This window comes from Anas platyrhynchos, chromosome 1, assembly GCF_047663525.1.
Source record: "Anas platyrhynchos isolate ZD024472 breed Pekin duck chromosome 1, IASCAAS_PekinDuck_T2T, whole genome shotgun sequence".
Classification (NCBI taxonomy): Eukaryota; Metazoa; Chordata; class Aves; order Anseriformes; family Anatidae; genus Anas; species Anas platyrhynchos.
Genome location: NC_092587.1, coordinates 186,977,042 through 187,001,313, shown reverse-complemented (window position 1 = coordinate 187,001,313; position 24,272 = coordinate 186,977,042). Strand labels below are relative to the sequence as shown.

General features: G+C 38.0%; 1 protein-coding gene across 1 annotated transcript in view; it reads right to left on the bottom strand.

The window, feature by feature from the left end:
- Nucleotides 1-24,272, bottom strand: part of MIPEP (mitochondrial intermediate peptidase) — an 84,582-nt gene that overhangs the window by 7,748 nt on the left and 52,562 nt on the right. Inside the window, exons 15-18 of the mRNA XM_038175167.2 lie at nucleotides 22,586-22,660; nucleotides 17,578-17,697; nucleotides 973-1,094; nucleotides 102-175 (exon numbers count right to left, since the gene is read on the bottom strand). Coding sequence (XP_038031095.1) covers nucleotides 102-175; nucleotides 973-1,094; nucleotides 17,578-17,697; nucleotides 22,586-22,660 — 391 coding nt within the window. The remainder of the gene's footprint in view (nucleotides 1-101; nucleotides 176-972; nucleotides 1,095-17,577; nucleotides 17,698-22,585; nucleotides 22,661-24,272) is intronic.

Sequence of the window (24,272 nt, the reverse complement as noted above, 5' to 3'; positions counted from 1 at the left end):
AATAAAAACCAAAATGAAACTAGAAAGACCAGATTGGGAAATAAAGCTAAGATATTTCTTCCTTGATCAAGGGAATCAAACAGTTCCAATGTTTTTTCTACCTTGAACCATAAGTATGGGCTCTTTTCCACCACCGTGTGCCAGCATCTCTCGACGATACCGCTCACCCATCGCCCTGGAGAAACACAGATGTTAGAGTAATCTGCAAATGCAACCTGTCCAGCTTTGTCGTATTTTCTTCAAGGATCTCTGCATAACTCAGAGACAAAGACTAAATGAAATCTTCCACCCTGAAATAACGACTGCCTTGATCCCATGTTGATTCCTCAAATTCAAATTACATTTAAAATTATACTTTAATTAACTGAACTAGGCAAAAATTTATACATATGAATATGCATTGATGTTTATGGAAGTTAAACTGTGGACGACATTTTAACCTTCATTGCTCCAAGGGGAAAAGTTACTCTGCTACAACACTCAGGACAATTACCTAAGCTGTAAGAACAGTTAAAAGTTTTAATGTCACAATTTACCTTTTAATTTCACAAAGCAAAATGAGTAGAACAGCTGTACTTAGCTTTGAAGTTGGTGACATGAGGCTTGTTTAACACCTGCAGTTGCTTTTGATTTCAATAGAAAATTACAAGTAATTAGGCACCTATGAAAGTCAAGTTCTCTAATTACATCTAAATATGGATTTCAGTGCCTCCCATTGGGCACACCTGCATTTTAAAACATAGACACAAATTCTTTGCATCAATGAACACGTCCCAAAGTACATTTTATATCTGTGGCTATTTCCTATTTAGTTATACTCTTAAACAAAAAGGCTAAAAACTATTTGGCATTAAAAAAGCCCATCAACCTATGTTGCCCCATGTATAACATTTGCTTCTTGCTTTCCACAAGCAAGTGGCACAACACTTCATCATTTCAATCATCACCGAAAATAAGTTTCTCTGTTTTTACCTATCAAACGGGTCTTGAGCAAAACACTGTTTCCACACCATGGAGGCAACAGCCCTGGACATGAGGTAGGAGTAGTATTTGGCACCATAGCCCACAAGATGACTGAATCTCAGATGCCAGGCCTGTAAGAAGAGAACAAAAAACAGAACAGAAGCAATCTTTTAAATTCTTTAAATTATTCTGTGTTTTCCTAAGTATGATGGAAAAAAATCTTTTAGTGTTACAATATGGAACGGCTGAAAAAAGAAAAAAAAAAAAGCAACCACAACCAGAAATCCCAGAATGAACACATCCTTTACTATACAAAGCATTTTCCAAGCTAAATACTGTACATCCAATATGCTGATTATCATCATTGAAATTATACATAAATAGGGTCAGAAGGAAAGAAAAACAAGAAATAAAAAATGTGGCCAAATGTGATAAAAGCCATGTTGCTCTACTGGTCTCAAAAAGAAAACATAATCACCATATTACATGTAATGCCACATTTTACCATTTTCCATGCAGATAATGGCAGTATCACACTTAGAAAAGTTACTTCTAAAAATATTTGCCACCAAAAAAAAAAAAAAAAAGATCATAGGAATTTGTATTTAATACCATGCAAAATACAGCCTACCATATGCCAAAAGCCTCATAGGTAGATGAATTACATCCATACACAATGTCATTGTTCACAGATTTGTTTCCACATTCTCGAATGTATGTACATAGCAGATTACCATCTGTAATTATATTCTTATTCATTTTTATATTGTTACTTTATGACTCATTCCAGTGATGGTGGACTTCTTTTATAATCCGCTTTGGTGTCAACTATTTTCTTCTGTTTTCTTAGCAGATACAATCAGAAGTATCAGCCTTACTTTCACAGAAATAAATACATTTTTTCCCCCTCTTTCCTTGACTGCAACAGAGTAGTTTAGATTGAGAGAGACCTCCAGAGGTCATCTGGTCCAACCTCTGCCCAAAGCAGAGCCAACTTTTATGAGATTTCTCACGGCCCTGTGGAGGCTGAAAAGAGACTGTTTCCCTAAAGGCTTACATACTTTTTTTTTTTTTTTTTTTTTAACTGAAGATGATGAATCTAGAGATGAAGGAGTGAGAAACGTACTCCTGCCCTTTTGGCTCTCTGAGGAAACCAAAGAGGAGTCAGCTCCCATATCTTATTTGTCGTCCTATATGAAGACAAAGGTCTTAATATTATTGTGATATGACTGGTGTCAAGATTATTTTTTTTAGGTACTATAGAAAACAGAGTTTTAAAGAGGAACTGGAAGATAAACAGTAAAGTAGCCTAACAGATGTTTTATATTTAAACCCATAGCCTGTCATATGCTTGTTTTCTTATCCTAAACCTGATTGCTGAAATTCTGAGGCAGCCAAAGAGAAAAGTGAGGTGGTATTAGCAGTTTTTTTTAGAAGTATTTACCTTTGACTGAAATTCTTCTTCACACTCTAAGTAACAATCTCTCGACTCCTGGCAGATTAAATAAACTACGTTTCTTTATTCAAGAAAGTGACAATCATCATCTTGCTCTCCATTTGCCAAGACAAAGATGTATGTATATTTTTAAAAGAACAGCAACCAAGACTGTGGAAAAATAAACCATCTGGCTTTTAATCAGTCTTTTTTACCTTAAAAAAGGTAGCAAACAGCAGCCTATTATCCAGATCATCATGATCTATGATGATCCATGACCATCATCCATGATCCATGACCATCTCTTCGATGAGAAACAAAGCTCTTGGCTCTCTTTTTTCAGGAGCACTCACAAAAAAGTTCTAGTCAGCTGCAGTTCAGTCATCCAAAGGTGGTTTCCTCCACCCTAATGCAGGTGTCCAAAATACATGGACTTTGCTACAGGTGACCCAACCTAGACTCTACAAGCAGCCTACACAACTAGTTTAAAGCAGAAGCCTAACTTTTAGGGGAGATGAAAGATGTCCCCAGTCCTCAATTTTCCTGTGGGCTTTGTGGCATGATGCAAATGCCTAAGAATGACTGGTATTTGTTTTTTTTTCTTTAAAGTAAACTCCAACTGTACCATATCTCACCAGAATGCAAACATACAAAAAGAGTCAGCTTGGATACAGATTCTCCAGTTTGCTCTGAAAAGTGTCATGGCTGCCATGTTTATACTTACTGCCTCCAGTTTTTCTAACTAGTCCCTTAATTATAACCATAATCACTAAACTAACAGCACAGTTTGAAGCAGACCAGAGAGCTTACAGGAAAATCACGTCAGTTTTTATTTTATTCCATACTAAGTTTTCAAACTGAGGATTCAAAGTTTTGACTTGAGAGTATAACTCTTGCAGGCATGTGAAAAGCTTTAATGATGAACTGGTTTCGTCTACCCAGAAATTTAAGTAATTCCCAAATTGATCTGTTCAGTGAAAGATCCAAGTTGCTTTTTCTGCTACAAAGGAAAATACTTTCCGTGAGCTTGGCATATAGAAGAATATCACTCCATTCAGAAAGGAATGATTTTAATGCATCATATAAGCTTTAACAAGGACAGAGTCTTTCAACAGCCCAGATTACATTGCTCATCTTGCCTTTCTTTACATTGAATGTCCACAAAATACCCTGGTATAAGTAAGATCCTGTGCTATTTCTAAGACATTTAATTCTCTGGGCCTAAAAGAGCTTATCTTCACCTCTGATGGGCTGATGATCAGCCTGATGAGCTACTCCACTCATCAGGTTTATTGAAACTATCACAAGCAAGCAAGGAAAACAGCTTCTCAGCAGCCTGTCCAAAACCAAAACCTCGTTTCAGAGAGTGCACCTAAAACAGGACTCAGTTCCCTCTGTCTACACAAAAATGTACTTGACTTTGTCTTTGCTAGCTTATTTAAGTAAGAGACTTCACATCACTTCCTTTCAAAACATAAAAGGAAGGGATACAGCAAACCAAGCTAAGGTGCTATTCAACTCTCTGCATTTGGGAAGGCTCTCAAATATGATGAAGCTGAGAATTCAAAAATTCATTGGCGACAAAGTGGTATTAACAAAAAGAGGGAGAGAGAGAAATTGGGATGAGTTAATCTGTATTGAGATAGATGCCTAAGACAGGTATAGTACAGACAACTCTCCCTTCATTGGGAGTACAAAAGGAACACACTTTTAAATACCTAGAGTAATATAAGATAACTTCAGTCTTCAAAGGAATTGTGCAACTGAGATTTTATTCATGTTGCAAACAACAATCCAGGAAATCAGATTATGAACACACCATTTCCTAGTGAGGTTTGAAGTCTATATTTGATTTTTAAATATTTTCATAATCAGCGCAGACTTTTTCTACACTCCAGAGTACAAAATGCTCTAGGATGTCATCATTCCCTGTTCTTAACTTTTTTTCAGTCCTCACACAAAGTTTTTGATCAGACGCTCTCAATCCCTTCATTCTGTGTCTTCAATATTCTACCATTACCCATTATCTATTACATTACTCAAGTATATTTTCCTATTTGATAATGTTCTAGTAATTAACTTTTCCAAATTGGACTTTGTTACCTGTAAACAAATATTTAAACATTAAGGTGCTCCCTCTGCCCCCACAAGGAGTTACCTGCCTGCATTAAAAACTGTTAAAAAATTTATACAGATGAGATTAAGATATATGTAACAAACATGCAAAAAGCCCAAGTAAATAATTGAATCATCTCGGTTGGAAAAGACCTTCAAGATCATCAAGTCCAACCATCAACCTGACCTACCAAGTCCCATCACTAAACCATATCCCTAGTGCCACATGCACAAGTCACTTAAATACCTCCCGGGGACACTTCCCTGGAAGCCCATTCCAGTGCTTGACCACCCTCTGCATGAAGAAATTATTTCTAATATCCAGTCTAAAATTACCCTGGCAGATTATGACCCAAGTGCAGGACCCAGCACTTAGTCTTGTTGATACGTATAGACTAGTACTCTTTTAAGAAGTTCTATGAACAATAAAAAATAACCACAGCACTGTAAAGGTATTTAAAACTACATGATTCACCTTTTAGCATGAAATTCTGTTTTATTAAAACTACCTATAGATGAAAAACGTCTTAATTTCTTAACCGTGTTATTTGTATAGCTGAATGACTTCTTCATATATATAAAAATCCTGACATATCAATTTCCCTTTTGGAAAGGATAAAAGCTAGACATGTAGAACTAGGGCACTCTCCTTATTAAATGTTACATTTTTGGTACGCAGTTAGAACGTTAATGAAGACTCTGAGTAATCACCTACTTCAAAAAGTTCCATGAACCCATTCCAGGAGTTTATAAAACAGTGTGCATTTTACAGCATAGCCCATGGGGTATGATAATATGCCATTCACGGGTCATGTTCATGCCTGCTTTTTATCCAACACAACAGGCTGAAATAAAGGTGTGCGACTGATCCACTGCAATTATTAAAAGGGCCTTTTCTTCACCAACATTATCAATCTTCCCTTATAACCACGTCTGGAATGCTTCCAATGTGTGAAGCCTTTCCATTTCTTCCTGTAACAAACAAAAATACCTCACTGATACACGTGCCATACTGATACATTACACCTTCTCAGGAATTTTAAGTAAAGTACTTGTAGGATACATTCTTTGGGTAAGATTCAGTTCATTTTCCTTTAGCTACCTCAGACTAGGAGCCTTGCCCAAACTAGTCACAAAGGCTGCCTTTGTAGTCAGGGGACAGGAATATTTATCTTTTTGCCTTTGGATGGGGATAGGACTACTGTTCTTGGAGAAAATAAATAATTTACTACTACTTTTAGCTTCTATTTAAAAGTTAAGCCACTTCATTCCTTTTAACAACATGGTAGGATCAGCTCACATAAACTGGTTTGAAGACTACATAAGCTAATTAAAGATTCAATCATTTGATTTCTAAATTTACAAGTGTTAAGATTACCACAAACATCAATTCATACAGGAATTCAGATGTGATCCTAAAAAGACAAAACTGAAAGCAAAAAACTACAGGTAACTCACTACACAATAATCTAGTTTTTGCTTGACTGTGAGTAATCATTATTCATGGACTCCACTAATTACATGGTATAAATGGTATAAAATCCTCTTATTTCCTTTGAAAAGGAAGAGCAAACTACAGAAATTCTTGACTAGTGCTTGGACTTTTCAAAATGCTCTTCAGCAGCTTGTGTTGTTACTTCAGCTCTTTCACAGTATATTTAAGTCCACTTTACTTTGCATCTTAAAACTAAAATCACAAGTGAGGACCTGAAAAGAACCAACACTAAATTAAGAAAAGTATTTACATCATTTAAGTCTTCAAATTACAAAATGCGTGCTACAGTAATTACATCAAGGAGCAAGTTGTTGAACAGTTTCCATGAGGAACAATATATGATGGAGATGATTCGGTGCCACCCCCATCCCCTTTCTTAATTAAATTCTTATTCTGGCAGGAAACTCAACGGAGGAGCAGCCAACTTATCTCAGGGGCTACTGGGTGGAGAACCCCTGGCTCCGGCAGTAAGCTGATATTACTGTTCCTAATGCCCTTGAACTTGGCTATCAGCATGGGTGGAAAACTCTTGAGAATCACAAAGAAGCTGCAGGCTCTGGTAACTCATGAGCCAGAAAAGAACAGCAATTAGCATGGAAATCAGTACAAGCTATTTCCCTCTGCTGAGAAGTAAGGTTTGTAAGATAGTGGGATTCTAGGACAGGAATTCTGCCGCTTCTGGCAGGCCAACAAGCACACTGAGAGTGAGCACTGGCACTCCTGTGGCAATGTCAGCCACTCCTTCTAGCGGGAGCTGGAGTTGAATAGAACAGAATATCCTGAGTTGGAAGGGACACACAAGGATCATCAAGTCCAACTCCTGGCTCCACACAGGGCCACCCCAAAATCAGACCTTATGTCTCAGAGCATTGTTCAAGCACTTCTTGAACTCCGGAAATCTCAGTGCCATGACCACTGCCCTGGGGAGCCTGTCCCAGTGCCTGAGCACCCTCTGGGTGCAGACCCTTTCCCTAACCCCCAGCCTGACCCTCCCCTGTCCCAGCTCCATGCCGTTCCCTCGGGTCCTGTCGCTGTCCCCAGAGAGCAGAGCTCAGCGCCTGCCCCTCCGCTCCCCTCGTGAGGGAGCTGCAGGCCGCCATGAGGCCTCCCCTCAGCCTGCTCTGCTCGGGGCTGAGCAAACCAAGGGGCCTCAGCTGCTCCTCATATGTCTTGCCCTCTAGATCCTTCACCATGTTTGTAGCCCTCCTTTGAACACTTTCTGATAGTTTTATGTCCTTCCTAGACTGTGGTGCCAAAACTGCATGCAGTACTTGAGGTGAGGCCACACAAGCTGAGAGTGGAGCGGGACAACCCCTTCCCTCTCCTAGCTAGCTATACACACGAAGAACACAGAGCTGCAGTTTATGGAGCAAGAACTCCACGGCCAGTTTTCAGCACACAAAACCAGTAAATTCATGGTGTGGTGCAGATACGATCAGACACTGCACATCCACCTTAGCACATTTCCCATTCTGATGCACTAGCTGTGCAGACATTGTTTTAAAATATCAGTGGAAAAGCACGCTTTTAGCAAAATAAAAAACGGTATTACCTCATGACCAGCAGATCTGGTCTCACTATTTACCTTTGACTCCAGTTTGCATTGTCACGCTCTTCAAACCTGTATTCTCTCCCAGGTGGAAGTTCAATATCCCCCTTCTCAAAACACAAGCAAGATACTCTAGAGGTCTCACCACAAGGACCAGACACCTTGATGCAACAACCACCATTCATCAAGTAGAGAAAATTGAAGTCTCTTTCACTCAAACCCATGACTTCCAGAAGTAATGTGCTAATCTACTTGAATGACTGCCCCTTACTGAACGTCTTCTTTGCTCATTTTTTTATTTTTTCCACCTTTCTCTTTAAACTACTAATTTACTTATGACATGAGAAAAGGATTATCACATACATTTTATAGCTTAAAGAATTTGATTCTGAAACAAATCACAGGATTTCTTCCCCTACTGGTTACATAAGCTTGCAGTGTGCTTTGAAGACATCCTCAATTCATTCTCACTTGAAGAAACAATTTAATGAGTTTTGGGGTGCAGATGTTGCAAACTCTCTGTGCCAGGGGCTACCTCTGATGAAACCCTACTGAGTGACGATTCTTTCAAAAGGTATGCATCTGCCTGTTTGGTCAACTTTCTTGCTGTATTTTTGGCCTGAACTCCTCTAAGTTTTATAGAATTACATCATCATCATTCTAGAGTTTCACAATAATAAAAAAATCCAATAAAAAGTTTTAAGGCCACTTCCTTAGCTGCAGTTTCTAATCTTGTTTAGAATAACAGAAAGTTAATTCCAAGAAACCACATTTTATACTGCCCCCCCTAACTTGCTTAATGTCAGTACTCCACAGTTTTTCAGAGTGGTGCATTTCTGTGCTAGGAGTGGGAGAGAGCACAAAGTAAACCAACCCAGAGACATCGCTGACATTTTAGAAAGCAAGTCAAGCAAGAGATTAAGAATTCAATTTATAACACTTCTGTGTTTTTATTATAAAATGATAAATAAATCTAGCAAGGCAGGGAATGTAAATATTTTTGCAGTTGTTTACACTAGGGAAGAGGAAAGGAATTTAACATGCAATTAACCACTTAGGTGATTCTAGATATGTACCATATGGTCTCTGAATTACTTAAATTAAAGAAAAACATTTCACTTTCATTTATAAACTATTAATGCATTTGAGCTGCTATAGCAAAATCATTTGAAACTATTTCCTCTTCACTCTCTTCTCTCCTCCTCGCAAAGGGACTGGGGGAAGGGGGACATAGGAGACAACAAAGAATACCAACATCAAAAAGTTGTATTTATGATATGCATTGCTCTATGATCCTTAAAACATTGATTAAAGGACACAGAGATATGAAAACTGATATATTATGATCTTACTTGGACACACTGAGAGACAGTGTTACCTGTAAACATTTTAACTAGTTTGAAAAGTAAAACAGAAAAAAAATGTGTGCCATCAAGAGAATTTCCAAGAGTCCTTACTGCTCTAACACATAACTCCGTACACAAACACACACACCACTCTATTACCAGTGAATAACTTTTAGCACTGCCTAGGTTTTAAAAATTCTTAAGCCCCAGATAACCAGAATCAGGTCACCAAGCTTTCCTTTGGGTATAGATTCACCTTGAAGCCCAAGGTTTCTATTATACTTTATCAATTAAACCAAATTTTAAGTACTGCCCCGTTATTTTAAAAGAAACATCATGAACTCTTACAAAACATCATAAGCTCTTACAAAAAATATAAGAAATATTTTTAATAATGCTGTAGCTGCAAAATATTATTTGCCAGTACATCTTACTCTTGTAAATTATCTGTACCTACACTGGAACATGAAATAGCTAATGTTTTACAATAATGCTCATTTACTACCTTCTGCCAGAGCCATTCCAGACAGGGATATAGGGAATCACGATTCTAATCCTGATTCTGCAATAAAATGCAATATGTACTTGAAGAAACTGCTTTGTTGTCCCCACTCAGTCTAACTGCCAACTCCTAGTAAGGGAGATAAACAGGACTCCTCTCTCATCCTTCTCTGGTTTGACTACAAGCTTTTTTTAGACAGGAGAATCTCCCACTGTGTTTGAACAGGATTTCAGTCAGGTCCTTTAGCCTGTATTTATGGAAGTGATACATTCAGTTTTATCTATTCCTATCAAACATAGCACCAGTACTGCAATCCTGGAGGGAAAAAAAAGGAAATATAAGATATGAGAACAAAAATACGTACAACTAAACAAAGCAATCTGTATTTATATATTTTAGATATCTATAAAAAACATATATGTATCTCAAAATGTTACTAAGCAATGTATGCAACAATTTCCGTCACTGTTCTTTAAAATGCTACTAAATGTAAATACTATCGCTAAAGTATGTTTGAGTTTCATGGGGCTAACACTTGCTAAAAGAATGTCCTTAAAAGTGCTTCATATCTTCTGATATCTGTAAACACTCCACTGCTGTAGATAGTTGCCCAGTGAATAGTGTCATATTTCCACTGGAAAGCAAATCTTCACAATATTTGCCATCAGCTTTTTTTTTTTTTTTTTTTTTTTTATCATAAAATGAACTCAACTCCAGAAAGACAGAAACCTAAACAAACCTTGAAGGGCAACTTTAAGAGCTTTTGAAAGTTCCAGCAACTACTTTAATAATGAACTCAGCAGGGCACCAATCTTTCTGAAATGGCTTTTAGCTATTAATTATTTATAGAAATATCACTTCCCCAGAGTTCACTGTGTACTTCTTTATTAATCTTTTCCTCAGACCCAGACTCTTCAACTTGATTTTATAGTATACTTTTAAGAAGGCTCATAAGAAAACTAATCCGGGGATTTGCACTTTGTGTAAACAACTCTGGTTTCCAACACAGCAAGGTAAAAGATTACTTTGAAGGGGTTACACAAACTTCAAGAGGTTGAGTAATGATGTATGACTTCGTGTCTCTTCAAAACACTCCAAAAAGTGGAATAAGTGCACCATCAGTGTCTCTTCAAGTAATTGGTTGGGAGAAAAAGTGGAAAAGCAATCCATTATGAAAACTCTCTGCAATTAATATGAAATGTACGTCTCTGTGATCTAGAACAGCAGTTTCTTTAAAACTCCCTATAAAGGAGATCCTAGAACTGCTGGGTGTATTTCCCTCTTCAACAAGAGAGGGACAAGATTAACAAGAGTTTAAAAGATTTAGTGCTAACCATAATCACATTTGTTGTGTGTTAAACCATTTCTCTTTTCTACTATTGCTTGCTTGCACATAAAAATCCATGATCACAGTCTCAGTTCCAATTCTGTGTTTTTCTTAAGAGGTTTTCAGTACCAGAACATACATGTTCGTATGTGCCCACATAATTTTTTTCTTTCCTAGCCAAATAAACTCAGTTTTCTCAACTTTTCTCAGAGATTTCCAAACCTATTATCTTTCCAAATGCTCTCATCTGCATTTCTTCCAGGTTGTCCAAATATTTTTAGGAGTTTGCAGGACGCAACATTTGGCCACTGCTAAACCCCCAACACCAAATACCAAAATATCCCCACAATTTTCTTTAGCAGCATTCCATAAATAGTGCTCTTTGGGCAGTTACTGCTCTTTAAATATGTATCTAACCGGTTTCCTGATGCACTACTTTGGATTTATTTTGACGGGATAAAATTCACAATATTTTGAACACTTTCCAAATTCTTTGGATCGTTTCAATTATATTTTTCATGATTTCTGCAATCTTTGTCAACGGGAGGATTTTCTATAAATCTTATAAATGAGCTCTCATCCAAATCAAAAACACAGAACAGCAGTAATTCCTAGACAGATGCCTGGTAGCCTTCACTTAAAAAGTCCCAGTCAAATGAAACTTTCACTCACTCTTTCAGCATGTTTTCTGCATGTTGCCTCAGCCATAACCCCAAAGCTTGCACAAATAATTATAATTTGCGAGTGACAGAAAGCTTGCTAAGTCTAGAGTTATGCTATTAACTGCTACTTTCTTGTTCCCAAGGTCCATCACTTTATTAAGATGAAAAGTGTATTTTGCTATCTCAGATGGTTCTTAACAAAACCATGAAGTTTTCTTTTACTCACTTGATTGTTCTCAAGGTGCTTGCAGACTCCTTAATAAGTGATTCTACTACTTTTTGAGTGATAAAGTCTGAACAATTAGCATACAGTTCCCAAGTTCTCCTCCCTTCATAAGAGTAGCTATCATAATAGCACTTCCACTTTTCCTAAGTTTGTGAGCGATAATTCCTTTAGCTCAGTGACTGCTTTGAAAAAGTTCTATTCTGACTACCTAATCAAAACTCATTTATTTTTTTTGAAAAAAATACTGAAGCACAGACAGGGAATATTTCTGCTTTCTCTAATATTGGTTGTTCCTCTGTCTCCTACTAAATCCATACTCTCCTTGATCATCTCAGTTCTTCAGTAGTTATTTAAATTTTTTATTACCTTTACTGCTTGCATTTTGCATCTCAGCTTTTCAAGACTTTTTTTCTTTTGAATTCTTATATTCTTTTAGTAATTACCTTTTCATATTATGATCTCTATTTTTTATGATCTTAATAAAGTCTTTAAAGCTCTTGGTTCCTTAGTCCCAAAACTTCTTCGTATCAGGGTGATTTGTGTCATTGATTCAATGCCCTTGATAACTACACTTCGTCTTTTGAATCTTCACAGTTACGTATTTTATATTTCCAGCAAATATCTGGCAAGCTTTCTCTTTCTGATGAATTTTTAAATCATTATTGACTTTTTTGTTTTTTAAGCTGTTTGAAACTTCAACAGTTTTAGCTCATTAGAGCTTATTGTGTCTTCTCTTTTTCACACTTTTACATGGCTTCTGCATTTCCAATAACTTCCTTTTCTCAGATGTTTAACTATACAGGCTTTCCCCCTGCCTTGGTTCTTTTCAGCATTTTGTTGATAGACACCATAAATGTTATTCCCTCACCCCCAACCCAGTATGGGTGCTTTAAAAAAAACTTTGCCAACAGCAACATTTCTACATTTTAGCTGTTCTTCATTTCCTTTAAAACAGGGCATTTAGTTTTGCTTAGGCCCTAAGATTGCATGAGTTTAACTTAGTAAATCTAGGACAAAATTGGGAAGGTTATAGATAAAATAAGTATTACATGAAACCATAGTTTAAGTTTAATAGGTAGCTACTACCTACCCTTTGTTACTAATAATTTCAAGATTCATGTTCACCACTTGAGTCAAGGTTTCAGAATTCAAAACCACTTTTCTTTTCAGAGGCTAAGGGTTATCACTTATTTATCTTAAGACAGCTGCCTCCTCACTTGCTCAGCCTGACTATTCTCTTTTTTATGTGTTACTGATATTCACACGAACTGTTAAACGGGACAGCAGTTATGACTACATATTCTTATTTATCACTCTAAAGACCTTAGAAGAAATTGTAAGACAACAGATGCCACAAAGACCCATATGGCAGACTCGATAACAAGATACTTCACTCGAACTGCCAGCCAGCCCTAAGTGAGTTGAGGAGCAGACCTGTTAGGAATGACACTTTCCTCTTCACTGCAGTACCACAACTGACAGTGATCGTGACCAGTACAAGACTGCAATACTGAACTTCAAAAAACACATCATCTCCGTGATCCAATTTCTGGCCTCTGGCTTACTTAACTAAATATGAGGTCAGGTCACCTCCAAACTCCAAAGAAAAGGCTCTTAGCAAAGAAAATGTATACAGATCTTTTGCTCTCAGGTGTTCTTAAGCACAATAAAAAGGGGAACTGTGCACAAGGTGACAATGTGTGCTGCAGAAAGATGTCAGAACCATCTCCTCTCTGCAGAGAAGCTAGTTCTGCATGCCTACTGCCACCAACTCCTCTTCAGCTGACCAACTTAACAGATTATTTGCATCCATGAATGAAACCCTTCTGCCCTCAGCACCCATGGGCAAGCCACATCTTCCTGTAGTGCCTGACAGTTCCCACAAGCAAGCACTCCAAACGTTAGGTTGCATATCATCCATTGATTTCTTTTGTGAAGAACACAACAGACAATCCCAGCAAGTTCAAACAAGGACCTAGGTGGAGCTTTCCAAGGTCAGGATCCCTGTCTGGGCAGAGTCCCCACCAGCTGCAGGAAGAAGAAAGCCTAACAACCAAGTTGGTGATGCACCAGTTTTCATACCCTTCTTCCCTCTAGGGTATCTATAACAATACCTGCCTTGTTTTCTGTTGGCAAACTTGGCTGGCTAACATATTTGGTCTCACAGATGTTTTGGGCTCTCCAATCACTGGTAACCGTAGCCATTAAGAACTTCTTATATTGCCAACTGAAAAGAAAACTGCACTCTGGACAAAAATATATAAGCATAATTAAACCTGTAACCTAATGCAATTTTTAGGCCACCACTAGAAGTGGTCCTTATGAACTAATGCGTGTCAACATGCTAGACCAAAACTTATACTAGCAAATTATTTCATGTTCCAAAAAATATCAAAAGGCTCCTCACACAGCAACACATTCCCTTCTACCGCACGTAATTGCAATGATGTGTGTGGGTTAATTCCAAAACTTATATTTTATATTAAAGTATCACACAAGAAATCCTTCCATGTTTCTAAAAAAAACTTAAGGCGACAATTTTAAAAACTGCAAAATGGACTATTTGGCAGCAATCTACAGAAGAACAGAGATTCACTGTGCCTCGCTCTTCAAAACCATTTCTCCTCACAATCAGAAGTCAAACGAGCGTCTCCCACCATGAGTAGAATGAAGAAAGGCTATTAAAACAAATGGTTAATACGCAAGTCCACAATATTTTTCTGAAAATAAGAATCAAAACTTCAAGCTACTTCATTATTTCACAAATAAAAATCACCTATGATGATTTGGGCAGCTGGGGTTTGTTGTAAAATTACCTCATTATTAGGAACTCTTTCCTGTAACTGCAGGAGGCTGCAATCTCCGCTATCAATGCAGAGCTTGTTTACCCTGTGTCTCACTTTTTGTTTCCATATTGAACCAAAACCCACAGCAGGAGATAGGAATTATTATGCTTGGCGCAGGACTAACAATGGTGTATCATTAAATTTTGATGACTGTTTCAAAGGAAAGTAGATTTCAAGTCTAAACTTGGGGGACAGGCAAGGGACTAAGTAACAGATCATGGGGAGAAACTTTGATCGTGTCTCGGGTTGATCAAAGGGTCACCTGATACTTTTTAAGAAAGTCTCTCTGGGCATCTTGGAGACAAAGGTAGAAGAGACCAGGAGAGATATTCTGAAAGCAGACAGCGTTATCAATTGCATGGCCAGCCACGGTAAATGGAAACTTCACAATAGATGAGAAATAAGCTATGATTTGAAGAAAAGTTTTGAGTAAAAGCAGAATACTGCATTCCCCAGAGCACACAGATTTCAACACCAAGCACATTCAGGAAGAAGTGGCAGGAAAATGAGTGGTCATTATTATTTAGTTTATCTCCACTTCTTACAAGAGCCAAAAAGAAGATTGCTTGCTTTTAGAGGCATCACATGGATTCAAGAATCCAGCCTGTGCAAAACGTCTATTCATTTTCCAAGCTCAGTAACACAGATCTCTGGCAACAAAACTACCAGACACTACAAAAACAGGCAAACAGATAGATTTCCTTGCCCCCTGCCTGGCAGTCGTCAGCTTCTGGACTTAGCAGCAGAGCAAAGAAATCCCAGTGGAATTTCACTCTCCAGAAGCCAGCAGCAAACTCGGTGTCCTTTTGAACAGATAAGCAACCGCCAGCCAGAAATTGAGATTTGCATTATTCAGGAAAACAAAGTCTTGTGTAACGCTGTTTCTCTGGGCTTCTGTCTGTGTAGTCTCTGCTCTCTTTCCTTTCTGCCTTGCATGTGGCACCAGCTTCTGTGACTGTCTGTGTCAACACAGCCAACGTAAATACTGCTGCACACAGTGTCAACCGTCTAAATGCCTGTAAAACCCATCTGAATGGCAAATACAGACTTCTACATGATTTTCTGCCCAGTATCCCTACTATCGCAGGACAGGATATTTGATGAGGATAATGGTTTGGTTTACCTTAAAACAGGTATCACTACCTAGATACAGCAGCATTTACTTATTAGGTGTAGTTTATGTTCCTCATTTGGAAGTACTGTAACAAAAAGATGCATTCAAATGGTCCTCCTATCTGAGCTGTGTCTCAGAAAGGCAAAATGCATCTGCTGAAGATATTTGCTGTGATTTTACTTCAAAACATGCATCTGCATGATGAGACTGAAGCCCAAGTACATTTGAAGGATATTTACTAAGTTTATTTGCCTGTAAAGAGCTGTAAGAGGGAATTGAGGTTAATTCTTATCAGTAGATAATAATGCATGCTTGTGCAGCCCTGGCAGACAATGTGACTACAGTATATCACATTAATGCAGTAAGATCTTCATTAAGGAAGAATTACTTTTACCCAGCACCCCTGAAACTTAAGATACACAAGCCTGACATAATCATTTATAACTGAGTCTGAACCTATAGGAAGCAGGGAAAATTCCCATCATCAAAATATTTTTTCTCTGCCAGCCTTGTACGTTCCTAGCAAAATGACAGATGAAAATAAGAGCTGGTTTGTCTTACCATATCTCAATGTCACACTCTGAATTGGAAGGAAGGAATATTATCTTCTCTTCACTTAAAGAAACCTTTCACCTACAAGGCATTTACCTTTTCCTGGATTACAAATTAAACTGCAAGCATATCTTAAGTTTGGAAGAAAAAGCTGCAAAAGATAGCAAGCCAAATTACAGACATGAGTTACTCTACAGAGTGCTTACATTTTCATAATGTCTCAGTAAGTTTTACTGAAATTTAAATTATATTAACATTCTTGACTAGACACACTAATTTTACATTCAATAAACGCACAGAACATGGACTTTCTGACAATTCAAACATTCATAGTACTATTTGCTGGGATGAAGTTCCATGCCAAAACTTGTTATTCATATTGAGGCTAAGCTCATTATGAGATGTTACACTCCTTTGAAGGTAACAGCTAAATAAAAAATATTTTAAATGGAACAAAAACGCAGGCTAACTTCCAACGCAGGGAACTGTTCCATTCACCAGATAACTAACACCTGCAGAGGAATGGTGTAAAGCAACACTTATTAAAGTGCTAAGATGTCAGACATCTGAAGATACCTTGCTTCCACTCCCCTGGCTTTGCCAGGCCCGCAGAAGCGTTATAGCTTCAATGAGGAAAGGGCTGGATCTGCTAACACCCTTCTCCGAGAATGTGAGTCACATTTTTGGTAAGCAAAAAGAACATTTCCTGAAAAGCAGAAAGCAAAGAAAGGAACTGGGTATTCTGACCGAAGCGTCAAACAGCGATTCAGGCTATGCTCCAGCTGAGAAGTCAGCTCCAGACAGAGTAGAAGTCTCACGACTGTAATCGATGCAAACTGCACCTTCAGATGCTCACGTGTAGTACAGGACAAATGCACTAATAGTCACGATGAAGATCAAAACTATGTAGTTCAGTAAAATCAAGACTTAAAAGAACATTCTCAGCCCATTTTCCAGGTACAGCATGAAAGAATAAATGACATGCCAAAAATCACATCAGTACAGTGAGAAAAGCTCACTTTGAAGTCCTGCTCCACATGACTGTCTTTCACATGCTGACATTCAGTATGTAGAAACCTACAGGCAGTACAGTGCTTTGTTGACTTTTACAAACAGTCCTTTGCAAAGCTAAAATAAACATGGATGTCAGTGTCTTCCTTGATAAGAAAAAAGGAAGAAGTAATTCAGTTCATCGTGGTAAGCTACAGTTATACAAAAGTGCTTATATAAAGTAATGCTGATTTTTAGCTAAAAATGACCAACACTCTGGATAAAGTAAATGAAAGAACGAAAACTTTTTCCACATAACAACACAATAAGCATGTGAGTATTGGGGTTGGGGGCAGGGAGACAAGTGAGGCTATTAATACGCTATTGAAGAAAAGGTGCAGCTTTTGGTACTGTTTTTAGTTGCTTTGTTATGTTGTTATTGTGCTAATACTCACCGTATTAGGCACATATGGCAATCCATAAAATTTTTCCTGTGTTTCCTTTAAAATTTCTGTGGTTGACTTTTGTAGAGGATGTTTCCCATGGTAGATTTGGTCCAAGGAAGCATAGAAGACCTAAAGAGATAGAAAATGTTTGTCTTTGGCTTGGCATTTGACAATCAATCGAATAAATAAATAAAAACACAAAAGAAAGGGAGATGAAGAATAGAGGGCGGGAAGAGTTTAAATCTATATGGTGTTGTAAATCTTCTATTTTTACGATACCATAGAAGGATAGAAATGGGTTTTTGCAGTACACCAGCCATCGCTATCATGGCCATTAGTACATGTTTAGGTCACTGAGACTTAAGCCAAGCTGCTCCAGTGCAAGCTCAGCCTGAGCTCACACTGCAACAGTAAAATATTGCGGCACAGAACTAAGGGCTGTTCATAGGCAATTTTTGTGCACAAGCATGTGAACTCTGGCAGTGCACAGATGCGTGACTGAACAACTGAGGTGCCTGGAGATCAGGAAAGCAGCACAATAGAAAGACTTTTCAGGTCAATTTAGCAAAGAAGAGCGTCTGGCACTTGAACAGCAAATATGAAATAAGATGCAAAGAAGACATTGCCAGGGCTCAATTGGTTCCATCACTGGAAAAAAATGAAGCTTTTTTTTTTTTTATGATGATGATTTCCTGTTGTGTCGAAGTGCTGGAAAGACAGAAGAGGACACCCAGTGCTGTGTAAAATGGTGTTTGAAGAAGCTTGGTGGATCCAGATACTTTAGCCAAAGTGTTCAGGTCAGGTTATCCTGTGGTAGACAGAATTCATACGAAAACTGACAGTAAGGAGCCTCCAAAAACTTTTGTGCAAGGGATGAAGCAAATAATTTGGCCAGAGATTTGCGCCCAGTCACACTCCCAGAGAAACTGCAATGCCTTTCCCAATGAGATAAACACATTGTTTGTCTAAGAAATTACAACCACAAAATGCAGACATTTTATGGAGAAAAGGTTACAGGGATGTTTTATGGGATCTGAAAAATACAACCCCCTCAAGCTTTGAAAAAGATTTATTGTGAAATTTGGGTACAAAATCTTTCCAAATTATTTCATAGTTTATTTCAGCTCAGCATAGTTTGGGGAGAGCTGGACACAACACGTGCTTAGACCAAAAATGTGAATGTTTCCGAAGGACCATATATATTCCTTCAGTTTGAATAACCCATCTTGATAAATCCATTGGTAGTGTTTTCAAGCAACAAGCATGAAAACTGATTTTCAAGAAAAAGTGAGGGTTCTAAAGTAAAGGGATGAAGAAACCCCAATATGCAGGAGCTAGTTCTGATTTTTCTGCATGCTTCCTACATGTCAATGAGAAGAGGTCAGTAAGACCTAAGCTCACATGGGTAAGTCATTATTGACATGTTCTGAGGATAATTTCATGAAAATACTGCACCAAGTGGCAAACAATGAGTACTCTTTTTTTTTTTTTTAAATCAAACTTTGCAGGGGTGTTTTAATTTTTCCATTATATTGATAATACGAAAAACTAAAAATCTAAGGAAAAACCCATACTAACTCATAAAGACTACAATATTTTTACTTTTATCTTACAAGAGAATGAGGTTTGGTAATGCTTTTCCTTGGTCTTTTCACTGTCAGAGCTAGTCTTCAAAATCCTGGCACGCCTTTTTACTTTTTTAGACAACGTTTAACAAGAGTGACTGCACTTACAGCAGCAAGGGTGACAGAGTATGACCAACAGTAAGCACCATGAACAGGTCTGAAAATTACCTGAACTAGCAGTGCAATAAAATTCATTTTCTTCTGTCAGTCTAGGCTCTGCAGGAGCCGTTTCACGCTGACTTCCCTCTCCTGTCCAAAAACCCAAACCAAATACCAGGAACTTCAGCATCTGATCACTGAATGTGGCATCCTGCTTCAGCCCAGCCTTGATCCTCTTTCTTCCAACTCCCTGCTTTGTTAGGACCTGATTGCAGTTGCTCCTCTGTGCTCCACACAAGATGGAGTGAACTGTGCTGCACAAGACCTTCTCTAAAGTAAAATTTGGAGTCGAGTAGCTTGTGGTCAGAGAGCTGGAGCAAAAGCTCAACTCACAGCCAGGAAGTGGGGAAACAACAGCTGAAGGCCAGTGAAATGGTCTGCCTAAAGAACAATGCAGTAATAGAGAGCAAGGGAAATGAGTCATTAAAGCCAGCTATAAGCTTTCCCCCGATCCTGGCACATGTAAAGCGTGGGAAGCAAGCTATGAGCCAGGCCACCTGGAAAGCACAGTAAAAAAAATCCAGCCCCGAAAATAAACTTGGATGAACTTTATATCCAAAAGCATTCCCATCTATGAACCACAGTTGTGTGTGTTTATGCAGGCCTTTGAAATAGGAAGAGGAGACGCATCCCAGGTCCGCAGGATTTTAGATGATGCTGCAGAGAAGCATGCTAACACTTAATATTAAGCAGCAGTTAGAAGACGACTTCTAATTTCAGTAAAAACCATTTCCCAAAAGACCTAGAAATATAAAAAGGCCATCAAGTAGTTGTCTCTCTACGTATAGCCTTTCCATTTCGCAGTGACATTGCTATTTATCAGCTTCACTCGATTCACCAGTTCCTTCTGACTCCCTGCCCACTCATTAGGATTAACATGTAAACAGTTCGGCATTTCCCACTGAAGTTACTGCTGACTTTCTGAAAGACTCTGGGACTTAATCTGCATGGCAAAAGCTTCATGAGAACATGGATGGATTCTCATCTCTTTCCTCTTGACTAACTGATTACATGATCTGGACAAAAATAGAGACAGAGCTATAATGAAAAACATAGTGTAATTTCTTATTTTCACATGCCAATAGATGTATTTTCTGACCAGATGACAAAAGAACCTTTAGGCATTTTCCTCACTGCTGAAAAAGAACTGTAAGCATTTTTATTTCTTTTGAAGGCCAAATACTGCGTATTATCTAGTCGTCAGTAAAGAACATGTTCTTTTCAAAGCCTGGAGAAAAGTTATAAAGAGTCACCATTCAGTCTTTTCAGACTGTACATTTAGTAGTACACGTGTGCTTGGGCACCTGCAGATCAAAATGCTTTTCATCAATGAACTATTATACTTTTGAATTACCATGAGTAACAATACAAACTTACACAAAAGAACATGTGAACTTTAGATCTGCGATGCAATCAAGTTCTCTGGGACATTTTTTCCTGAATTAATAAAGTAAGTGGCTTTGCCAGCCAGTGTCTTTCGAAATGAGTACACACTTCTGCAGGCATTTTAACTGGAATCTCCAAAAACATGGTACTGAAAGTTGAAAATGACTAATATTATTCAGTGTGGCATTGTGGTAGCTTGTCAGGGGTTGAGACCAGCTAAAGCTTAGTAACACGAGTGTAACTTGAGGACACACAGCCTGCTTAATCACTGAGTCATTGCCAGCACCAGCCAGTTATGAGGTGCTGCAGGAATCTGAGCCCACCAGAGCTGGCTATTCTCTCCCCACTTCTAAATCTATGGGGTCTGGAGTCACCCAGGGACAGAGCCAGGAGCTACCCCATGGGAGGTGAGGGAAGCATCTGAGGGTTAGCAGCTGGGGGTATGGCCCAGCCCAACCCATGAGACCACCACACTGACCCCTTTCTCAATGTCCTTCTGGAGCTCACCATCTCCCCTGCCACAGGACAGGAGCACTGTGTCACTTGATATCTACCTGTGACTCAGTGTTCTTGTTATACAAGCCCATTTAGTCCACACACAGTCAATATGGCCTCAAAACTTGACAGGATTACAGCAAATACATATTAAAAGTTGAAAGGAAATCCATCAGATCTCTATAGAGCTGATATATGGACACAGAATAAAGAACAGGTGCATATGAAGGCACCTGACCATCACTGTGGTGGTTACTAGTCTGCACATTGTCAAATTATTCTATGTTGGTGGACTTTGTGAATAGAGGTCATCAATTAAGCATCCTCAGTATACATTTTATTTTGATCCAGTGCTGTTTTCTTTGCCAAAAAAACTCTTACATTGATTAATGGTATTATTGACTATATTCTTTCTGAATTCTCATCTTTCTCTCTAGAAAGAGAACCTTTCAGAGCCAGAAGTGTCACACCTGCAGAGAGGGCTCAGTTGTTTTCATGTCACTGAAGTATTGCTTCAGGTTCATGCTGCCTGCACAGCCAACAGTGGCCAGCAAGGAGGACTGCAGCATTGAAAGCACATTTCACAAATCCGCTCAGTTTCACCACTGAAAGATACATGTATACACCACAAACAGTTTAAGCCTGGTTTTGATTAGTTTAACTGACATGTATACATTTACAGGTCCACACTCAAATATTCTGATTAGTTTTAAATCGCTATAAATTACTGCAGAGAGCAAACTGCAAATATTTAAGTAAGTTTTTCTTTTAAATCAACTTCAGTTAACTAGTGCAACTCAAGTTTGTAGACAAGGTTACAAACATTCATGCACTTCTCAAACAGAAAAATTACAAGGGGTTGATTTTGAGAATTGCTTCTTTGCACATCTCAAAAATAATGAAAGCCCTTTATTAAGGTACGAGCAGAGTTACCTCACCTAAACACTAGGTCAACCGTAGCAAGAAAATTAAATGCTTCTGGCTTAAGGGAAAAGAAAAATTAAAAAAAAAAAAAAAAAGAAGAAAACAGAATTACAAAAATCACACAACGGAAGCTTGAAGTATACCAAATGTAGCCAAACTCTCACTGTAAAAAAAAACTGGCTGACTGCTATGATGTTACTGATCACATTGGAGAATTACCATAGGAGGACTGAAAAAAATTAAATACTCATATAAGATAATAACCTAAATTCCTTTACTCCCTTTGAAGAAAAGCAATGCTGATAATTCATTTATGGGAACAACTGATCAATCACATCTGCCCACAGAAAATAAAGACTTACGAATTTAATTACTGCTCCCAACACTGAGAGAGAGAAATCATAGAGGCCAGAATGCAAAGACCATACCTGGAGTTGCATATCAGCTGCAGCACACACCTTTTTAGACTCACACAGTCTTGACACCATGTTTTTTGGCAGTGGCTTTAAAAAAACAAAAAAGAATATATTTAGAGTTGTTACAAAATTGTTAGTAATGTGCTTACTATTAAAAAAGAACAGATGCAAAGAAAACAGACTCAGAGATACTAAAAACATCTTTGAAGAGCTTTGCATTCAGGAATTAGCAATGAAGAAGGAAATCTCATTTGCTAAAGCATTATGGCAGAAATTATCAGCCATAATTTACAAATTTACATAGCAATCAAGTCTCGGTGTTTGCTCTTCTATAAAAAGATTCTACACTCCCTTACGTACTTCTTAAAAATATATTATGACTATAATCTTACGACTATAATTAAAGAACAATAGATGGGGTAGCAAAAGTCCCCTCAGGTCATTTTAGTAAATGTCAAAAGTAGATATTACAACAGATTCTCCTGTTGGTCTTCAAGCACGGCTCATTTAGATTTACACAGATGCCCGTATAGCTGCCAGAGTTTTCATAACTTCAACTGGGGCAGCATCTGTCCTACCCTTACCCACATAATCCTGTTTGGTCATCCTGGACCGTCAGTGCCTACCCTTTGAAATTTTTAACAATGAGCTTATTCCACATCTACAGCAATAAAACTATCCATGCCAATACAGGCTGAAAGTCAGACAGTTTTCAAGTCATTAAGCAGACTCCTTTTGACTTTCTATCCAGATATCTACAAATACATCCGAAGACTGTTAATGACAGATTTTTAAGAATATCTGGATACAAATGCATGACCTTACACTTCTTCCACTGCTTCCTGAAGCTGTTCAATACATGTTCTTCCTAGTAAGCACATTCTTTTTTTTTTTTTTTTTTTGCCAGCAGTTTTATTAATCAAACACATTAAATATGGCTAAAATAACTGTGTTCTTGCTGAAATATTAAAAAAGTTATTACAAGTTGTATAATGTAATACAGATGCTTGGTATTATACTGAACTCTAAAAGCATACCTACACTTTTACAGTGTGTTGAAGTGTTTAAGAAATAATACATCAAAGTTTACAGATCTCGATGGCAGAGCTGTATGTTTAGATTCTGTGCAAACGATATGACTTCAAGACAAACAACGCTAATGTTCACAGAATAAAAACCTAACTCCAGGGAAGTTACATGTAAGTGAGGAAAATGTTATCGATTAACTCTGTGGAATCTGGAAGTCGAAGGAGATAAGAAAAACTCTCAAGTTGCACAGCTGTTTTATGCAGTAGCTTGCCAAGGCTTGTAACCTCTTCTCCAAGACAAATGTTAGCTGGGTCAAGAATGGGATAGAACAACACCCACTATTTTGCCTGTCATAAATGTGTGCAGCTGTTAAATTTCAACACAGAGAAACAAACCAATGAACGTAAAGTCTACCCTACCGTGTATCCCCGTTAGGCCAGTATTTACCCTTCCCAAATATAAAAATTGTCTTTCAAATTACATGATGATTTTGGACTACTAAAGTAAGAGTAAATGAGCAGTTCTCCATAGTAATAAAGATGTTAGTGGCTGATTACCTTGAGGTTCCATACTGGCCTTAGCATTGTTCCAAAAAGTGTTTAATTATGCAGAAAAGTTCTAAGAGCAAGAAGTAAAATAGAAAAAACATTAGAAATGGTAAAAAGTATGT